Source organism: Macrotis lagotis, chromosome 5 (genome assembly GCF_037893015.1).
Source record: "Macrotis lagotis isolate mMagLag1 chromosome 5, bilby.v1.9.chrom.fasta, whole genome shotgun sequence".
NCBI lineage: Eukaryota > Metazoa > Chordata > Mammalia > Peramelemorphia > Peramelidae > Macrotis > Macrotis lagotis.
In genome coordinates, this window is record NC_133662.1 from 75,751,867 (window position 1) to 75,773,985 (window position 22,119).

At 34.7% G+C, this 22,119-nt stretch overlaps 1 protein-coding gene and 1 non-coding gene across 2 annotated transcripts in view; both read left to right on the forward strand.

Moving 5' to 3' along the window:
- The window catches only part of CYB5R4 (cytochrome b5 reductase 4), an 84,206-nt gene extending 63,534 nt beyond the window's left edge, over positions 1-20,672 (forward strand). The window contains exons 11-16 of the mRNA XM_074187091.1: positions 629-769; positions 2,538-2,690; positions 4,396-4,546; positions 4,884-4,970; positions 8,478-8,642; positions 14,885-20,672. Of these exons, the coding sequence (XP_074043192.1) occupies positions 629-769; positions 2,538-2,690; positions 4,396-4,546; positions 4,884-4,970; positions 8,478-8,642; positions 14,885-14,942 (755 nt within the window). The 3' untranslated portion in view covers positions 14,943-20,672. The remainder of the gene's footprint in view (positions 1-628; positions 770-2,537; positions 2,691-4,395; positions 4,547-4,883; positions 4,971-8,477; positions 8,643-14,884) is intronic.
- LOC141490389 (U6 spliceosomal RNA) lies at positions 6,307-6,413 on the forward strand. Its single transcript, XR_012469215.1, has one exon. It is a non-coding gene; the product is annotated as a U6 spliceosomal RNA (small nuclear RNA).
- Positions 20,673-22,119: the final 1,447 nt, after the last annotated feature.

The following is a 22,119-nucleotide window of genomic DNA, read 5'->3' on the forward strand; positions in this document are numbered from 1 at the left end:
GGCCTTCTTTGTTCTTGACAGAAAAAGAATGCTATTTTATGTAATAGAGTTGTTGTTTTTTTACTTGTATTTAATATCCATAAGTTTCAGAAAGAGTTTATGGAAGTTCCTTCAGAAAGAATTTTAGAATGCATGTAGTATATATCCATGGTCATTTCAACTGTACAATTTAAATATAGTTTTATTTTAAAAAATGCTTTAGAATATTGTTTAAATGATAAAATATTAGTTTTTATAAATGTATTTTAGTTTATTTTCTAAAATTACAAAAATACATGGAAATAGACCTTAGATAAACAGTTATCACAAGGAAAAATGTTAAGAAAAAATGTCTACTGTACAGAATTTTCGAGGTATTTTGTGGAAAAATTCAAATTAGAAAGTATGGTTATAGATTCTCTGCTCCCTGCAGGTGAAGTTGTGATTGTTTATCTTTTTTTTTTTTTAACTTTATGGGGAAGTGGTGGTGGTGGGGGAGAAAATGAGGATAGTGTATAGACTGGAGATTTCATTGATGAAGGGAACTCCTTTGCTATGCAGTTTAGCAACTTTTCTGCAACTTAGTTTTAAGAGAGTTACAATTTGTTAAATATATTCAAGAATAAGAAGAACTGAATTATTTTTCTAGGGCTATACTATAGAAAATGCCAGCTGATCTCCAAGGTGGATGTTACCCATGATACCAAACTTTATTGCTTGATGCTGCCACCAGGAACTCATCTTCAGGTGCCCATTGGGCAGCATGTTTACCTCAAACAAACTGTTGCAGGTGAGTTGCATGAAGATATAACGGAATAATATATAACATTTCATGTTATAAAACTATGCATATAGAGTTTAACTTCATAAAATAATATTAAGGGGTTTATTCAATATTTTTGTCTTGTGATTTATCTTAAAGCATTAGCACATTTTCCTGGGTAGCTAACTTTAGATTGTGATTGCCAGGTACTAAATATTGAAGTAGGATTTGAGTGAGGAGGTGCTGTGCTAAATCACCAGCCTCACTTTCTCCTTTAGAGTCCTTTGGATCCAGATATGGATCAAGACAACTGGAGATGGTCCTAGTTAAGTCATTTAACCCTGATTGCCTCACATCCAGAGCCATCTCCAGTCATCCTGATTCATATTTGACCACTGGACCCAGATGGCTCTAGAGAAGAAAGTGAAACTGGTGACTTAGCACAGCCTCCCTTACTCAAATCCAATTCATGTGCTTGTCACAGCATCATAGTCTTGTCCAAGAATGAAGGGCAAACATTATTGGAAGTAGGTGAAGGCTTTGCTAAATACATGGTTCAGGATCCTTTTGTACCATATTTAGGTTATTGCTCTTTGAAAAGATATGCCTTGAGGTTTTGGAGAAAGTCTGTTTTCCTTGACTATGTTAATCACTTTTATAAATTTTCTTTGTGACTCATCTCAGATTTTGCCTTTGTTTGTCTGGGTCTTCACTTTATAAATTTTAGCCTGTGTTCTCATCTTGGAAGATGGGATAATATATACTTGCGCAGCTTACCTCACATGATGTTTGTGAGGAAAGTATTTAAAGTACTGTTTCAATGTGAGTTGTGTTTGGTGTTAACATTTTTGGGGGCAACTATTAGTTAGACTTGCATGTCCAAAGTGGTGTTTTCCTAACTGTAAACCTTATGGGCAGGGATCTTGTCTTATGGAATTCAATACACTTGTTAACTACTGATTGCTTGCAAAGCATTGGGCTGGAAAATACGTTTAAAATTTTGTTCTTGATCTTGAATCTTCACCAGGGCTTAACACAATATTCTGTATATAAGAGGGGTTTATTAAGTATGACTGTATTGAATTGCCTATAATCCAAACTAGAGAAGATAATACCATCTTTGGTATTTTGCTAATGCTAATTTTGAGAATGCTACTGAAAAACCATCTCATTTTCTCTGTATTATCTGTAATAAAATATTGTTTAATTTATAGAAAGATGACATTTTGTTGAATCAGAAAAACTTAAAAAAATAATTTTGACAGCTTAAATATTATATACATATATATATATAGTCTAACTTTTCTTTTAGACTGATTAAGCTGAATATTATAAAATTACATGTTTTTTTTTCCCCTTATAATTATTCTTTGGGATGACTTGGTTAAGATTATCTTGGGATTTTCATTGCTACAACTGTATCATGAATACTTCAGTCTATTCATGGTTTAGTCCTGTAATAGTTTTGGAACTGCCTGCTGCACTCTCATTCCACAGGAACAGATTTTGGCATATCTCTGTGAGTTTACTAGTAATCTACTTCTCCATTAGGAAAGAAACTTTGTAAAACTTGTTAACATAAATTTGTTGTTATTATTTGTTTTGCCACCCTGTATTTGAAAAATCATAAGTAATTTCTAACAGTGATCCATTTAAAAGCAATAATAATAATAATAATAATAATAATGATAATGATAAACATGTCAGCATGACTGTATTGGACATTTAAATATACTGTATAGTTGATCCTTTGTATTTTTTACATTTCTATGTCTTTGATTTTGGCTTCTTCCAGGTACAGAAATAGTGAAGCCGTATACACCTGTTTTAGAGACCTTACACTCATATATACAGGAAACACTTCATTCTCATAACAAATATATCTATGTTATGATCAAGATCTATCACACTGGCGTCTTCACACCAAATTTTGATTGTCTTCAAATAGGTAAGTATTTGTGTATTTTATTTTCTTACTGTTTTCTTGGGTTTTTAGCTTAGTTCATTCTTCAAGGAGTTTTAGAGGGGTTGGTATCTTTTAGTTTTGGGGTTTTATTCTGCCTTGTCCCTCTTCTCTCAACTTTGTTCTCTTATCTTTCACTAAGCTTTCTACTGTATGATTATTATTTTTTCTAAATAAGTATTTCAAACTTGTTTTAACCTTGACCCTACTGTGGAATAGAGTGGAAATATTTCCTTCATTTTGTAACATCTGAGCAATTTTAAATCATATAACCTCCTATTTCCTAGGAGATCCTTCTAGGGGCCACACTAAAGTAATACTTTATGATTTGCATAAATGACATTCTGAACTCAACTATCCAGGCTTCCTAGATTTCAGAGTGACCCCTCCAGATTGTAGGTTCACAGATAATTACATTTTGCTTTTGTTTCTTGAGTTTGGCTATTGGAAAAATAAAAGGAAATTACATGTTAACTAATCAGGTTTGTCTCGTTAGTGCTATTAGTATTTTACTACTAAAGTATTGCTGGAGGAAAGATTGAAATTATTGAATCAATTAGCCTAAGGTTTTATAATAATACTTCTTTATTCTCTTCTCCTATGAATCAAGTTTTCATTTTATTTTTTAAATAATAGTTTAGTTTTTTCAATTACATGTTATGAAAGTTTTTCAACATTTATCCACATACTTATGTACATTTTTAAGTTATATAATTTCCTTCCATCCTCCCTTTCCCCAACCCCCTCTCCTCAGTGGCAAGCAGTCAGGTGAATATTGTACATTTAACATGTTTACAGATTAGTCATTTTAGGTATGAGGAATTAGGATCTAGAGAAAACAAAAAAAAATGAGATACTTAAGAAATACATAAGAGAAATTTTTAAAAAGTGAATGTAGTGTTCATTCAGATTCTGTAGGGTTTTTATTATCGTCATCATTATTATTGTTGTTGTTGTTGTTGTTATTTTTTGGTTTGCTTTGTTTTGTTTTTCTTCCTCTGGATGGGTAAGCATTGTCCAAAGCTAGGCTCCTAGGGTTGTCCTAGCTCTCTGAACTGCTGAGAAGAGCTGCATCTATCAGAATCAGCACACTTTTAGTGAGCATCTAATAATGTAACTTGCATGGGGCAGCTAGGTGGTGCAGTGGAGAGAGCACCAGCCCTGGAGTCAGGAGTACCTGGGTTCAAATGTGACCTCAAACACTTAATAATTACCTAGCTGTGTGGCCTTGGGCAAGCCTCTTACCCCATTTGCCTTGCAAAAACCTAAAAAAAATGTAATTTGCACTTGATCCTCAGCGCAATAGATTATATCTTAGATAAAATCTGGGCCTTGCCACTGATAAGCTTATAATCATATTGGACTGTCACTCAGTCCTACATTATTGAAATTTATTTGTTTCCAGTTTTCCACAATTTGAAAACCATGAGTGTTACAAAATGTACAACATGAAAGAGAATAGTAAAATTACATATTGTGCAATTCCTCATATATATATATATGTATATATCAGAGATATTGACAGTCCAATCATTTCCTTAGTAACATAACTATATTATACAAATTTTAATAGAACATGATTGGCATGTAATCAGAATCCTATAATCTGGATCATGTTATAAGAGACCTCCACTATCTTTGACTTTCTAGGAGTTTCCTCTTTTTTCTGATAATTTATTTTATTATTTAGGAGATTATGTTTCTTTGAGTAGTCCTGAGGGCAACTTTAAAAGATCTCAGCTCCAAGAATTAGAAGAACTCTTCTTATTGGCAGCTGGAACTGGCTTCACTCCAATGGTTAAAATATTGGCTTATGCTTTGACTAATATAACCAGTCTCAGGTATGTAAATTTTGTTTCTAGATTTAAAAAAATATAAGGTTGACAATTTGAATTAATATATTTTCTGAAACTCAATAGTACCAGTAGAGCATATACTGCTTCTCTCTGATTTTATTATTACAGTGAATCTTCCACACATATTTTTATTATCCTGCCAATTATTTCTCATTTTTTCTCTGACTCTAGCTTGATTATTAAGAGAGTTGGTTCCCTGTGATCACCTTGTGGCCTAACAGATTTTTCATCTCACTTCCCTTTTATTGAACATATGTATATATCATTTAAAAACTCAATTGAAAGAGTTCATGCTGATGTACAATGTAACATTTACTTTTAGGAAAGTGAAACTGATGTTCTTCAACAAGACAGAAGGAGATATTCTTTGGAGAAACCAGTTGGAGCAATTAGCAGACAAGGAGAGAAGGTACTAAATTAGTGTCCATGCATTGCCTGAAAAAATAGGTAATGGATTCTTAACCCAGATATATTGAATAAGAATTGTGAGTCTGAAATAAACATTGAAAAAGTTACAAGCTTTCATATTTTCTAGAAAGAAAAGTGCTGAATTTATCAAGATGATATTGACTTGTTATTAAAGTATTGTTGTAGCCAATCTTTGACTTATATTGTCTCCCCTAACTTCATTTTCTGCATTAAAAATATTGAATGTTAAATTTGTGGAATTTGTTACGAATGAGAAAAGTTATCACCATGTGATCTGTTGTGTTGTAACAGACATACTAAATGTGTTTGACTGACGATCTTAACTGGGGCTTACATTATGAGCACCCTGAAAAATATCATGATAGGGCTTTATTTTCTGGTTAAGTATCTATGCAACTTTGAGCAAGTTACTTAATCCTGATTGCGTCATATCCAGGGCTAGTTCAAGTCACACTAATTCATCACTGGACCCACATGACTGAAGGAGAAAATGAAATTGATGACTTAGCATAGCACCCCTCGCTCAAATCCAATTCAGGTACATGTCATGGCATCACCTTCCTGATATCATGGTCTTTTGAGAACAAAGTTCAAACATCATATTCATTACCACATTCCATCTCCCTTCTCCATTCCTAGGTTCAGCCTAGTAATACAACTGTGGTACAACTTTTTGTTGTGTCACATGCCTGGAATATATTCCCTTTTTACTACTACCTCTTAAAGGGGAACAGCAAGAATCCCTAATTTTCTTCAGAGTTTAGTTATATAAGATCTCTCCTGATTTCCCTATTTACATGTACTCCCTCCTCCTAACAATTTTGTACAGGTATCCATCCTTTTCACATTGTTGGGCATAGGGGTATACACCCCTATTTCTGTGTCATCTATGATTTTCATAAAACTCCCTAAAAATTTCTATTTAATTTCTTATGCCAACCCTTAATGTTTAGAAAGTCTAAATGTGGAAAGGATAATTATGTATATAACATAGCTAAAACTATGCTTACATATATTATACATACATGTATATCTACTTATGTGTACCCATAGATTTATGTATATTTTTGTATTGTGTATGTATGCAGTGGTGGGATTCAAATAAATTACCAACCGATTCTCTGCCCTAATTACCCTTTTAAGTATACAAAAAGAGAGGTGGGCTAGGTGGTGCAGTGGATAGAGCATTGGCCCTGGAGTCAGGAGTAACTGAGTTCAAATCTGGTCTCAGACACTTAATAATTACCTAGCTGTGTGGCCTTGGGCAAGCCACTTAACCCCATTGCCTGGCAAAAAAAAAACCCTAAAAAAATTTTGTGCTCGCTTTGGCAGCACATATACTAAAATTGGAACCATACAGAGAAGATTAGCATGGCCTCTGTGCAAGGATGACATGCAAATTCGTGAAGTATACAAAAAGAGACACTAAAAGGTAGTTTAATATTTCATGCATTTAAAACTCAAATAAGAAAAATTAAAGAAATACACAAAACTAGATTATATTATTCATAGTAAGCAAAAGTATCCTTATGGAGTGAAAGCAGCCATGTGATCACAGCAGCCAGTGTTGGAACATATACAGAATCAAAACTTAATTTACCTGTTCTGACTTTTTTTTCCTACTTCTTTGACTTCCAAAACGGATGATAAGATAACCTTGAAATCTGTGTTTTACTGTGTCCCAACTTCCTATTAACTTCACCATTCAAGGAACATCAAAGCATTCATAATATCTCGGGAATTTTGGACATAACACAAAGCAGAAACAAATGACAACTTATCACCCCCTGGTTATTTGGCACTTTTTCTCTTTATATGTTTGTTTACTGAAGTAACAAAAACAAGGGAATTAAATGTAATATTTCTTCCAAGGTATAATGAGTTTTAAGAAATAAATAAATATGTATTACAAGCTAAGTTCTGTCAATTTTTTTTCCCCTCTCTGGACAAAATGAAAATTAATGCAGGTGCTTAGAAAAAGCTGTTGTGCAGATGAACGTTAAAGATTAAGGAATGTAAATTTGTGATTTCCACATTGGCAACTGCCCAGGCACCCTCCTTAAAGAGAACTCTGATTACTATTCATTTTTATCTTTGAATCCTGTGTCTAGTTCAGTTTCTGGCACTTCATAGGTGCTTAATTAATATCTATCTGTTGCTTTATATAGTGAAGCATTTATCTTTCTCTGTACTTAAGTAGCAGTTTCAAGATGTATTACTTGCTTTTTCAATTGAGGATCTTGAATTGATTTTGAATCTTTGTGATTTTGAATCTAGTCTTTGTGAATGAGTTGCTATAGAAAGAAAGATAAGGTGAATTGCTTTTGCTAAAATTTCTAAAAGTTAAACATGAAAGACTAATATGAAATAGGACAGTCTTGCTCACCTTTTCAGGAACATGTATTTCCTATTCTATGTGAAAGAACATAATTTTCTGCAAATTTGATAAAATGAATAAGAACATAATACCAAGGTGATACAATCATGGTGCCAGTTCTCAGCAACAATGAAAACTACTGACTTTAGTTTTTTATTATTTAGATTATTGCGAATTCAATTGCTGCTACTCTTCAGCTATCAGTCTGATTGTTCATTTAGATATTTAGAAACAGATTTGATTCATTTGCTGTTGAAATGAACATGGCAGTAATGCTATTGGTTTTTTTTTCCTGACTAATAAAAAAATACAGGAATAATGATATTTTAAATTCATTATATTATTGATTAGCAATTCAAGTAAGAGGTCACTGCACCTCTGAGAAAATTAGCTTTCTTAGAATTGAATATTTGGTAGCAAAGTTGTGAATTTTCTCCATTTTTTTCCATTTTAACAGTGTTATACTTTCTGCTCTCATTTTGTAGTTTGTATTATGGTTGGTAAAAGATTATTAGAATTATAAGTTTTGAATTCCCTTGGAACCAATTTTGTGATGTATAGTGTTCACAAAATCTTATGCTTGGTAAATTTGGATTTAGAATTTTGAGTATATGTTACATATCTTAATATATTCCTTGTAAAGCACCTTAAACTTTCTACTCTACAAAAAAAAAATAAAAAGAAAATTAGGAAAAGAAAAGGGAATTCTGCAGCAGTCCTGCAGAAAGCCAAGGAAAACAGTGATTAGAGTTAGTTTTGACTTTTTCACTCATTAGCTTTGTGACCTTAATATGCAAGTTTATTTGCCTCTCAACTTCCTAAGCATGATACTAGATAGCTGTGGATGTCATATGAGACAATGTAAGGCAAGAATTGCCACAATGTAGGAACTGTTATTTGAATCACCCCTGCCCTAGGTTAACAGTATTTTATATTGTGAAAACTTATTATCATATGACATGTATTCTGTAGAATATAATTTTTTTATACCACCAACATCTGGCACAGTTCCTGTCACATAGGAGACATGTAGTGAATGGTTGTTGAATTTGACTGATAATTATTTAGGAACAATGTATAATGTTTTAAAACAACTGCTCTTTTTTGTAGATTTGAAGTTGAATTTATTCTCTCGAATCCCACCTGTGAATGGACAGGCAAACAGGGAAAGATTTCATTACCTCTTCTTTCAGAGTTTGTAAAAAGAAACTTGGAAGACTCAAGAATCCTTATCTGCATTTGTGGGCCAGCACCATTCACAGAACAAGGAATAAGGTAAAAATGAATTGTTAACTATAAAAAAAAATTACATCATACAGTTGCAATTAGGAGGTAGCTACACAGCTTAATGCAATGGTGTCAACTCAAATAGAAATGGGGAGGGGTGAGGAGCACTAAATCATAAGATTCCCTGTGAGTGTATGTTGACTTAGAAAAACCACATATTAACATTTTATTCTGCATTTTTAATTATTCTGTTAAATATTTCCTATTGACATTTTAAACTGGCTTGGGTCACATTTAGGAGTGTTGAGGGTCATATGTTTGACATCTCTGGCATGGAGGATAGAGAGCTGGGTCCAGAGTCAGGAGCATCTGAATTTGAATCCTTCCTTGGATACTTACAGGTGAAAGTCACTTGGACAAGTCATTTAAACCTCTCTGAGCTTCAGTCTCCTATCTTTAAAATGGGAATAATAGTAACATCAACCTCACAAAGTTGTGAAAATTAAATGAGATATTATGTAAAGAGCTTTATGAACCTTAATAAGGTATAGAAATGTTAACTAGTGTTCTCAATTAGTTTGAGAGATGGGAGCAGAAAGAGTATATTATTGATATTAAAAGAATTGACGTTTGTCCTTCATTTTTGAAGATCATGATATCAAGAAGGTGAGACCATGACGTACATGCATGTGAATTGGATGGGGGGTGGTGCGGCTGTGCTAAGTCACCAGCCTCACTTTCTCCTCTGGAGCCGTCTGGGTCCAGTGACCAGATATGATCAGAACAACTGGAAATGGCCCTGGATGTGAGGCAAGCAAGGTTAAGTGACTTGCCCAAGATCTCATAGCTAATAAGAATCTGAGGCCCACTTTGAACTCAGAGCCTTCTGACATTAGGGTCAATTTTTCAAGCAGCTAAAAGAACAAAGGAATGTAGGTGTGATCACAAACCTCATTTAAGCTATTTAGTTTCATCCTCTTACTTCACTTTATAATAGATATGTCAACAAGAAGTATAAGGCTGACTTAAGGTTTAGTTCTTTCCTTTTCTATTCACTATCCAATGGTGTAGGTACCAGGAAACCATAAAATAGTTGAAAGCCAGGCATTTGGAGGAAAAGGAGGAGCAGGAGCATGAATTTTCCCCCAAGATGCAAATAATCAATACCTGAGTAATCAAGAGTTGATTGTAGTGGAGAGCATAAAAGACTATTTGAATATGACTCTTGTCTGATTCCATTTTAACAATAGTGCTTGAAAACATTCAGTCAATAGATCTATCTTTCCAAATTTATGAATAGTTTAAAAGAGAAATGTTCCAAACTAAGGATACCTTTTGACCTTCTTACCACGTCATACAAAGGTTAATTTTTTTTTCCCCTAGGTGGTCAAAAACAAATTTCCAAGAAGTGTTCCATATTAACTGTTTTACTTTATGGTTCAATAACTAAAAAGATGGAAACTAGTAGGAGAAAAACCTTTTTTTCTCATTTTTTTTTATTTTTACAAGGCAATGGGATTAAGTGACTTGCCCAAGGTCACATAACTAAGTTAAGTAGAAAGTAATTGAGGCTGGATTTGAACTCAGGGCCTCCTGACTCCAGGGCTGGTATTCTATACACTGGGCCACCCAGCTGCCCCAGATTTTTCTCATTCTTGTCACTAAATTTTATTTCCTTTTCAGTCTAAAAAAGGAAATTTGAGCATATAGAGAGACTTCTAGAAAATTTTCATTTTGTATTTGGTCCAACTAATTTTAGAATTTCCTATTTGAATTAATATGATTTGAGGAGAGGTAAAGTTCTTCCTTCAAATGGTTGTTTATATTCTGTACTTTTTAAAAATCCAAACTATAACTTTAAATCTACCAGTAGAGAGTGTGATTAATGAAGCTCTTAGAATAAGTTTGTGGGGAGAATGCATCGTGGCAGGCGTTGGTTCAGGTAACCAACTAATCTCTTTGATAGATTTTCAGAAGGTGTATGATCTTTAGGAAAATATATTACATTTTTTTTTAATTTTCACTAACTTCTACCTGAAATTTGGTATTTCCTTCAATTAAAAACAAATGTCCTGAGACGTCCATAATTTTCACAAGACTGCCATATGGGCCCATGAATTTAAAAATGGTGAAAAATCCCCTACAGTGACATTTAGGGTAGGTTAAGCAACAGGAAAAACTACTTTCAAACTCTGCTGAGTCATGTAACCTCTTTGTGCCTCAGAAAATCTTCTAGAACATTGTCTTCTAAGGCATGTGAGTAGTGATTTACCAAAGTGAAAGGAGTTACCATATCAGGAATTTCCTGTGTTGACTAAATTATATGGTTATTTCTATACATGTGTATATGCTATATATGTTTAGAATTGACTACAATATTTAGGGAATATATAGATGTATTTGTGTATTTAGCATTAATAATGGTTATTAATTTAATTAGATTAATTGAACTACATTAATTAAAACACTGCATTGTCAAAAGTAACTTCTATTAGGCTTTAGAATGATCATTTTGAAGCAGATACGATTTTTTGAGCTTATTTTGTTTAGACTCTTGTTAAAAATGTATTTGCATTTTCTTAGCTGAACAGTGAGGAACTGAGGTGAATAGAAGCATGATGGATGATAGCAAGAAACCTGCCCAGAATCTTGAATTTGTTGCAAATAATTAATCCTCACAGGATTTAGTTAGTTGTCTGTATTTAAATAACAGCAGTTATTGCAACCTCTCCATGTTATATTATGCAAATAAACAACTGAGTAAAAAGACAAAGGAATAAACTACAGAAGACTAAGAAATGGAGCCTACTTATTTTCTCATATTTGGGGCACATGAGAAGAAAAGCTTATAAACATAAATATGGAGGAGGATTTGGGATGATCCTTACTAATGATAATATTTGTAGAGATAATATTTGTAAATTTATATAAATACAAATATAAAACACTTTTTAAAATGAAGGGATTTAAAGAATTGATGAGAGATTAATTTATTATAGTTGGGCTGTGCCAGTATAATAAGGATGATAATCTTACTGAAATTTATTTATGGGGTCATTGCCATTGCAGTCAAATTTCCAAAGAGTTATTAACAAAATTATTCTGGATAAATAGATGATCAAAATAAAGGAATATAAATAATAGGAAGGAAGGGGCCTTGCAGTCCCAGATCTCAAAGTATTCCACAAAGTAATGATCATCGAAATACTTTGGTCCTGATTAAAACAAATACAAAAGTTGATCAGTAGATTGAATTTGGTGGGCAAGACTCTGAGACAATCAATCACAGCAGTATATTGTTTGATTAAATGCAAGGAGGATATTAATTGTTCAAGTCAGAGCTCCATTTTTGACCAAAAAAACTTAGTAAATTTGGAAAGTAAAATGGATAGAAATTAGATTTTCATTAACATTTCTTACCATATGCCTACAGTAAGCTTGAAATGGATAAAGGACCTAGATATTAAAGGTCATATCATAAACAAATTTGAAGAGAAGAGAAAGACATAACTTTGACAACTATGGATGGGAAGGAATTATCATGAAAAGGAATACTGACTCAGGAGTCAGACTTAAGTGTACGACCTGTATGACCTTGGGCAAGTCATATAACCTTCTTTAATATGAATTTACTTTTCTGTAAATTCAGTGGTTTGGCTAGATAATTTGTTAGGTCCCTTCTAGCTCTTCTGTGATCCTATAAGTAGATAAAAGACAATTCTGATGATATAAACTGAAGTTTTCATTCGACAGTATTAAAGCATTTTTTAATGAAAAGAGAAACAAGTTAACTTTATTGCAGTTTATTACAAACTTCTCTGATCAAGCTCTGGAAACCAAGATATTTAGAGAATTTTGAGAAATATATGAAAATAAACACTACTATCCAGTGGATAAATGTCAAAGGATATGCCTCGCAATTTTCAAAAGAAGAAAACAAAGCTATTAACAGCTACATGTAAAAATAACAGTAAGAAAAATGAAAATTAAAGCAACTCTTAGTTTCATACCTATCACCTTGGCACAAATGACTAAAAAGAAAATGTTTTGGATTGTTCCAGTCATTCTGGAAAGCAATGTGAAATTAAACCCAACTAGTAACTAAGCTGAATATACTTTGACCTAGCGATATTCCAGATAGGTCCAAAGAAAGTAACTACTTACCCTTAGTTAAGGGTCTCATCATCTCTTGCCAAGATTATTATTGTAACAACCTTAATTCATCTCTCTGCCTTAAGTCATTCCCTACTCCAACCTGAACTCCATACAACTGGCAAAGTGACTTTCCTAAAATGCAAATCTGACCATATCACTCAGTCAACTCCAGTGGCTCCCTATTTCCATTAGGATAAAATATGAGCTCTTTTCTTTAGATTTTTTTTGTTATTGTTAAGACATGTCTGACTCTCTGTGACCCCTCTGAAGGAGATTCTGGGGTGGTTTGCCATTTTCTTCTCCCGTACATTTACAGAGGAAACTGAGGTAATTAGTTATTTTGATTGTTTTTTCAATCATGTCTGATTCTTTGTGACCCCATTTGGGGTTTTCTTGGCAAAGATACTTGTTTGCCATTTCCTTCTCCAGTTAATTTTACAGAAGAGGAAACTGAGGCAGATAAAGTGAAGTGACTTGCCCAGGGTCTTATAGCTATTAAGTGTCTGAGGCCAGATTTACTTCAGGTCCAGGACTCTATCCACTGGGCCACCTAGATGCCTCCTCTTTAGATTTTCAAACCTTTTCAAACCTGACCCTAAACAATCTGATTTTCCAGCCTAACCGTGCCTTACTTCCCCTCCCACACAGATCCTGGTCTTCTCTGTGTCCCTCAAGTGCAGCATTCTCTCTCTTCTTGGTATTGACTATCTCCTGAACTTGAAATTCATTCCCTCTTCTCCTCCACCTCATAGAACTCCCTTTCTTTTGAGAGAGCTCAAGCATCATCTTATACCCAAAGCTTTCCCTGAATCCTCACACAGTTCCTATCTTGTATTGAATTCTATTTTTTGTTTATTCTCTTTTTATTTATTTCACATAGACTTGTTTATGGCTTTGTTTCACCCTATGAGAATTACAGTGCTTCATTAATAGGCTTTGTTTCATCCTTCTTATTTGTATTCCCAGTTCCTAGCATAGTGCCTAGTGTGTTGTAGGTACTTTATAAGTGCTTATTGGTTGATTCATTGTTCATGACATATAAGCAATAGAACTAGAATCGAAAACAGAGCTACTGTGAGAATTTGATTTTCTGAATTATACTTGTTGCCAGGGAAGGATTTCTTTGGAAAGTGAGAGTGAGGAGGAAGAATTTTTAAGGGAGAGGAGAGGTATTGATAGTATTTCAAAAAAAAAAAAGAAAAAAACATTAATGAAACATTTAAAAATACTCAGAGCCAGAGGAAATTCATAAAAGGATACTGATAAGTAGGGGAGTGTTAGAAATTTCTGCATATTTTATTTTGTTTTTGATTTTGTTTTTTTGCAAGGCAATGGGGTTAAGTGACTTGCCCAATGTTGTATAGCTAGGTAATTATTAAGTGTCTGAGGTCGGATTTGAACTCAGGTACTCCTGACTCCCAAGGCCAGTGCTCTATTGACTGTGCCACCTAGCTGCCCAATTTCTGTATATTTTAAAGTAAAAATAAACTGCATGTTTAAAAAAGGCAAATCTGCAGTTTGATTTATTTTTCTTTTTTTTTTACTATGAAGTAAAGATAGCTTTAATATTAGGAGGGGGTTGGATCAACTAGGTAGTATAGTGGATAAAGCATCAGGTCTGAGGTCAAGAAGACTCATTTTCATGAGTTCAAATCTGGACTCAGACATTAATTGGTTTTGTGACTTTTTGTGAGCAAGTCACTTAACCCTGTTTGCCTTGGTTTCCTTATCTGTAAAATGAACTGGAGAAGGAAACAATACCACTTCAGTATCCTTGCCAAAAGACAATCCAAGGTGAGACACAGAGTTGGACACAACTGAAATGACTGAGTAATAATACAAAGTTAAAGAGTAATAGATATTTTTAAGAGTACTCTTGTGAAATATTTTTAGACCTTTTTTCCTACTTGGTTTTAGCATGCAGTGTTTATTGAATATATACATATATATATATATATATATTATAAAGTGGGTAGTCATTTATGATATATGTTCCTTATTTTCCTCTTAAAGCAATTTAAGGATAATTTTTAAATGATTTTTTCCAGATTAGATGGTTAGGCAGACTGAATCTATGATGGTATCATCCTTTCTGATGAACCTAAAGAAATGTACATTTTGCTTTTCTTTTTCAGATTGCTGAAGGATCTTAATTTTTCGCAAGAAGAGGTCCACAGTTTTACAGCATATTGAAGAGCTCCTACAGAATCTTGCCAAATTTATGTAGCCATTTTTGAGTGCTTGGATTTTTTTTAAAGAAACTTTTTTTTGATATACATAATAGAAGATGACTACAAGGCCAGTCTTAGGGTTTCTTCAGTGATGTTCAGCTGTCTCTGCAGTAATATAAGTTGTCAGACTTTGTCTTGGCATCTTTACTGATTTTTACTACTACTGTGGGCATCTCATCTAGGTTTCATTTCATCATGGAGACAGTACTTATGACTCTAGATGAAAAATATTACAGAATCACTTTTAAATGATTCACTGTTCTACTGTAAACCCCTATTATAAGGATTTTATTATTCATTATGTGGTAAACGGTCACTTTGATCACATTTCTATGCTGTAAAATGTCTTCTTAGCAATACAGTCTGGATTTTACATTGCACTGTTAACTCAGGAAATGATCACTTAGGTTCTTGTTATTAGTATTAAACCATGGAATGTTATGACTTATTAAGTAATCCAAACAAGATTTTTTATGTATATGATATTGATACAAAGTAGAATAAAATTATATGTAGGTATTTTTTTAATCCTTGTTGGAAATGTGATGAATGTAGCAAGGTTCTTCTTCTCTAAAATCCAGTGTCATTCCTTTATGTATAACTTTAGAGCTGGAAGCCGTCAGATCCAACCTTTTAATTTTATAACTAAGGAAACTGAAGACTCAGAGCTAAGTTAAAAGTAAATAATTTACCCAAGGTCACAAAGCTAGTTAGTATATAGCAGCTAGAGCTTAAAACACATGTGTTCCAACCCCCAATTGAATTCTGTAACATCAAAGAAGAATTCATGGAAAGACAACTATTTAAAGTTTTGGATAAACCTGCATGAAAAGTGCTTGGTTGATTGTCAGGGAAAATAACCCAAGAAAGAAAAAGAGATAGGTGACACTTGTTTAACTAAAATAAAATGAAAAATTGGGGTACATCAGTGCAGAGAATGTAAGTGACTATATCAACCAGAAGAAAGCATTTGAAAAGTTATTCCTTGGGGAAGTGGGGAGGACAAGGAGGTAGAGGAAGAGAAGAAGGAATTCAGGGAAGAAATGAGTTAAGCTCTAATCCTTTATTTTAATACTGTTTGGATGTCTGATTTTATAAGGAACATTGTGTAACTACTTTGTTCTTTGCTTGTCATTCTTTCTTTACCTTAAGTGGAGAAATTTCCTGAGTGGGTGTCTTCCTCTTCACCAGTGTTATAGCTCTTCACCCATGGGAAGCATGCAGAAAAGGCCTGGTGAGATAGTTAAAATGAAATACATATGGATAAGGATAGGTGATTTTATTTAATGCTGAGTAATGAAGTCAAATAGGTGAAATGAAATAGATTATTTCAGATTAGCTTAATATAGTATCATGTTGGACAATGTCTTCGTAGAGGTTATAAAGAAAAGTCTGAATTTATTTTACAAAATTTTTGTAACTACATAACTTCCTGTGACCAGAAATAATACCTCAACCCTCCCAATCCTGATTGAAAAATCCTAAAGTCAGAAGTGATGGAAATTAATGAGATCTGTTATTGGACCTACCTCTAATTATCTGTATGACATATGACTTGAGCTTCTTTGAACCATATTTTTCCTCATTTAAAAATCACTTCATTTTTAAGATGTCTTCCAGCTCTAAACTTTTAATTTCAAATCTTCTAAAGCCCTTGAAAGTATACTGCAGTTCAGAATATCCAAGTCTTCCTCTACCTCTACTATTTTTTGTGCCCCTCTACTCAACTGATTTCCTCTAATTAAGCACCAGCATTAAAATAAATAGTTGTTTATTCATTTGTGTTTTCTCTGTATTAGGACTAGAGTTGTAGAATTTTTTTTCAGTTGTCATTCCGAATGTATATTTCATTCACAATATGGGATTATATGGGCTAGCCTTGGAACCTAATCACCTTATTCCTCACTTTTGTGCAGCTTGTGGCGTTGACACCCCATCCTGTATATCCCTTGGATTCTATAATACTGATCCCTCCTAGTTCTCTTCCTCTCTGCTCCTTCTCAGACTCCTTTGGGTCTCTTCTTCCCAAGTCCCAAGTTTAGTATCCCTAATGGATCTATCCTTCTAATTCTCTTTTCTCTATATATTTTTTTTTTTTTTTTTTTTGGTTTGTCTCATATACTCCTGTAGCTGCAACATCTCTTCACAGATGACTCCCAAATCCCAATTCCTCCTTTGCTGGACATCACCTGGCTTTTGCACAAACAATGTGGTTGAGTGAATTGAGAGGCAGCTAGGTCACACAATGTATTGTGCACTGAGCCACAGTTCCTCTCCACCTTCAGAAACTTACCAGCTGAGTGACTTTGGACAAGTCCCTTAACCTCTGCCTGCCTCATTCTCCTCAATTGTAAAATGGAAATAATAATAATAGCACCTCCCCATCTGCCTCCCTTCCCATCCTAAAGCCAGCCACATCTAACTTCTCTATATCTGTTGATGGTACCATCATCCCCTCAGTCACGAAAGTGTGTGAAACTCATCCTTTTCTGTCATCCCCCCACCTGGTTACCAAGTCCTATTGATTGTGCCCTGGTACTAGCTGTTCCACTGCCACTGCTCTAGCTCAGGTCTTCGTCTTCTCTTCCCTGCCCCTAGGCTCTCTCTTCTCCAATCCAGCCTTCACACCAGTGCCCAGATAGCCTTAGTCTATAGTTCTCTGTGCATGTTGCGTCATAAACCTGTCAAGGAGCTAAATTTCATTGGTGGAGCCAACCTATAACTTAGTTGCCTGAAGCTTAAAGAGATTAAATGGCTAGCAAATGTCAGAGGGAGATTTGAACCAGGATTTTGTGCTTCCATTCCATTCCTTAGCTCAACCACGTCACTCCCTTTCTCAAAAACCTGAAATGTCTCCGTTTCCTTCACATTAAATTAAGTTCCAAGCCCAGCTTTTAAGGGCCTTCCTCTATCTTCAGCACACCTTTCAAGCCTTATTTCACTTTCTTTCCCTTTATGCAATCACTATTCCAGATAAACTATGTATTCCCTGATAGAATTCAAGATTCTCCTGACCTTTTCATGCTCGTTCTGTCATCTCTGCATTCATACTGATTTTCCCCATTCCTAAGACACATGGCCTCCTCAATCCTGACCCTTGAAACTGTACTCTTCCTTCAGGGTGCATGGTTCCAACCTTCCCAGAGCCTTCCAGTAAGAAGGGATCTCCTCCCTTCTCAGATTTCCCTAGAACTCTTTCTTCTTCCCCTTTTCTCTCTTGCTTTCTAACTTGTTACATACTTGTTTGTGTACAGATCACATTCCCTCTTTAGATTGTAAACCCCATGAGGGCAGGGACTATGTTGGGTTCTTTTTAATCTCTGTATTGCCACAGTATAAACATAGTGCCTGGAACAAAGGTGCTTTAATAAATGACAGATGAAGTGAATTTGAATTTAGATATTATTCCCTCCTTCCTTCCATCCCCCTACAACTTAAATTTTAGGACATACTCTGTGGAACTTGACACCATTTGGAATAGCAAAAAAAAGGAGTATTTTCAGAGGGCAATGGAAAAGTGTTCTATGCTTAAAGAGATAAACCTTGAGGTTCCATGTGTTTTGCTGAAATGTTTCTTTAGTCATTTTAATCATATTAAAGAGAGAAAAGGGCCTAATTTTGAGGATTCTTTTCAACAAACCAAAAAAAATTGCAAATAGAGATTAGACTGCCAGGTGTAATACACTTAGGAAAACATCACAAAGTATTGTGTATATAGAGCTGGCTTTGAATTCTGCAAGAGTTGGGTTTAAGATAGGAGTTGTTAATCATTTGCCCCCAAAGGGTCCATTAATAGATTTCAAGGGATCCATAAGCTTAGATGAGGAACAAAATTTCAATCCTATGTATTTCATTTTTTTGCATTGAAAGACATTCTAGGGGCGGCTAGGTGGTGCAGTGGAGAGAGCACCAGCCCTGGAGTCAGGAGTACCTGAGTTCAAATCCGGTCTCAGACACTTAATAATTACCTAGCTGTGTGGCCTTGGGCAAGCCACTTAACCCCATTGCCTTGCAAAAAAAACCTAAAATAAATAAATTAATTAATTAAAGAAAGACATTCTAAGAATGGGTTCATGGTTTTCATCCAACTGCCAAAGGAATTCATGTTCAAAAAAAGTTAAGAGGGGCAGCTAGGTGGCGCAGTGGATAAAGCACCGGCCCTGTACTCAAGAGTACCTGGGTTCAAATCCTGGCTCAGACATAACTACCTAGCTGTGTGGGCTTGGGCAAGCCACTTAACCCTGTTTGCCTTGCAAAAAACAAAAACAAAAAACCCCAAAAAAACCCAAGTAGCCCCAAAAAAGTAACTTCTTAAGTACTGCCTTAGATGCATTCAAGCTGTGTAGTCATTGACAATGCATTTACCTTTCAATGCTCCAGTATCTTTTAGATTATGAATTCTACCAATGGAGGAAGATACTGCTCAGAAGTTCTCATTCTAATGAAATTAGGAGTCTGTGGGAGGGGTAAAAAAAAGGATCTGGTTATTGAAAATTTAAATAGATTTAATAGATTTAAATAGATGCTTCAGGATCGTTCTGTACTAGATAAAGCCTGTAGATACCCCCCAAATTAAGGAGATAGCCTGTTAGGTAAAAATGCCCTAGAACTTGTCTAAGATGACAAACATTACCCTAATAGAATGCCTAAAGGGCATCTCGTGCCATTTTACCCAGCAAAGCCCTCCAGAGAAATCAGAAGAAGCTCAATTTTGCTGTAAAAGCTGAAAACTTCCATTTTCATGTGATAGGTCCCGCATGACAGAGATAACTCAAATGCCACATGAGTATGTTCAGAATCCTTACTTTTCCTTCAAATCTTAATGGTCTGTCTCTTTTATTAAATTGCTTCTCTCTGAGTTCTCATCTTTCTACATCTTTCTGCTATTTGGATATGAATTTCAGCAACTTACTCTGGTCATTTTTACAAAATAGAGCAAGTGAGGAGTCCTCCCTGGCTTCTTAATCAAGTTGTTGTCAGTACTATGAAGTATGCAGTAAGCCTGGTTCAGAGCACTTTAATAGACTGATTAGAAAACATTCACTGAGCAAAGAAATGAACTCTGGAAGACTCATCTCCCGCTGGAGACCAATGTTCAAATCTTGATTGGGTTGCTCATGCAAATGAGTGTTTTAAAAATTTGTTCTTGGTGGTTGGGTTTGCTGCCACCCCCTCACTGTTACTTCAGAATTGTTTTATCCGTGTTTAAATTATTCAGTTTGTTTTCTTGACATGAAAACTTTAGAAGAGGCTGTGCCAGTCATCAGAGGTTCACCTAAAATGGTTGACCTCACATGGGACTGCTCTACAAATTCAATTGAAGTCTTTTTTTTTAAAGGCAGTTGTTTTAATAGACTTTTACCAGTGTGACTGTCTAATCAGTTAGAGCTCAGGTAGGCTTCTGCTTGTTTTCTTGGGGTTTATGTAATTCTTTAAGCCCATGGCTGCATTTTTCAGGTAACAAATGAAAGCACTCTACCAGAAAACTTTTATGAGAAAGAAGAGGGACTGAAAATTGGGATTGGAGAAGTGGAAGGGAGAGAGAAAGCCAGGCACAGACAATGAGACAATGTTTTTTGTTACAAAATGCCAGGGTAATTGAAAAAGAAATTTTATGTGGTATTTTAATCACCTGTTCCTACAAATGATTTATATAGTTTATATAAATAAAAAATATATGTGTAAATAAAAATTAAATAATTTTTATAGTTTCATTTTGTCATTTTATAGCATTTCAAAAATCATAATGGGCTAAAAAGTATCTTTAAAAAAATTTTTTTTATCATTTTTTAAAAAATTGAATTTTAAATTCTCTCCCTCCTCCCCACCTATCCCCCACCCATTGAGAAGGCAAGCAATATGATACCCATTATGCATATGAAGGCATGTAAAATGTATTTCCTTATTATCCATGTCACTAAAAATAAAAAGCAACAAATATGGGTGGCTAGGTGGCGCAGTGGATAGAGCACTGGCCCTGGAGTCAGGAGGAACTGGGTTCAAATCAGGTCTCACACACTTAATAATTACCTAGTTTTGTGGCCTTGGGTAAGCCACTTAACCCCATTTGCCTTGCAAAAACCTAAAAAACAAAAAAGAATGTTTCAATCTGTTCTCAATATTCATTAGTTCTCTCAAGATGGATAGCATTTTTCATCAAGGGACCTTTGGAATTATCCAGGATCATTTTATTGAGCAGAGTAACCAAGTCTTCCACAGTTGATGATCATTAAAATACTGAAATTATTATGTACAGTTTTCCGGTTATTCTCATTTCACTTACATCACTTCATATGTATTACCAGATTTTTCTGTTTTGGTTTTTGGTTTTTGCAAGGCAATGGGGTTAAGTGACTTGCCCAAGGTCACACAGCTAGGTAATTAAGAGTCTGAAGCGGAATTTAAACTCCAGTCCTCCTGACTCCAGGGGTGGTGCTCTATCCATTGCACCACCTAACTGCCCCTTGTTGGTCATTTCTAATAGTATAACAGTATTCTGTCCCAATCATACATCAGAACTTGTTCAGCCATTCCCCACTTAATGGGCATCCCCTCGATTTGCAATTCTTTGCCATGACAAAAACAGTTACTATAAATCACACCCTTTACTATTAGCCTAGGTAGAGAAATTCAGTCACACTGTTTTATGTCTGCTGGTCTCCCAGTTCTCAATGCATTGCTGGTATTCTGGCTTCCTTCCCAATATCACTTTGAATAGTCTCAACAGTAACAACAAAAAACCCCAAACATCTTCAATTTCAGCAAGTTAGGCATGAATTTCTTTAGTAAAAACAATAACTTCCTTAGTATCTTGAATGAATGTTTGATAGAAGAACATGAATTTCCTTTTAGGGACCCCCCAATATCTAGGGGAGCAGCCATTTGGAGAGGAAGTCTGCTACCTATCTCCCCCTCCCTCAACAGTGCCACTCTGCAGGATGGTCATCATGAAGGCCAATTCAAAGAGCATGCCAATAATAAGATAAATATGATAAGTGAAGGACAGTGCAAAATAACAACCCTTATATGCTGTAATAAACTCCAATCAGTAATATACTGTCCAAAGGAGAGTGGCATGATGGGTAGCACTTAAATGGCAGGTTATGAGTGAAAATGAAAATAAAAAAGGTAATTGCATA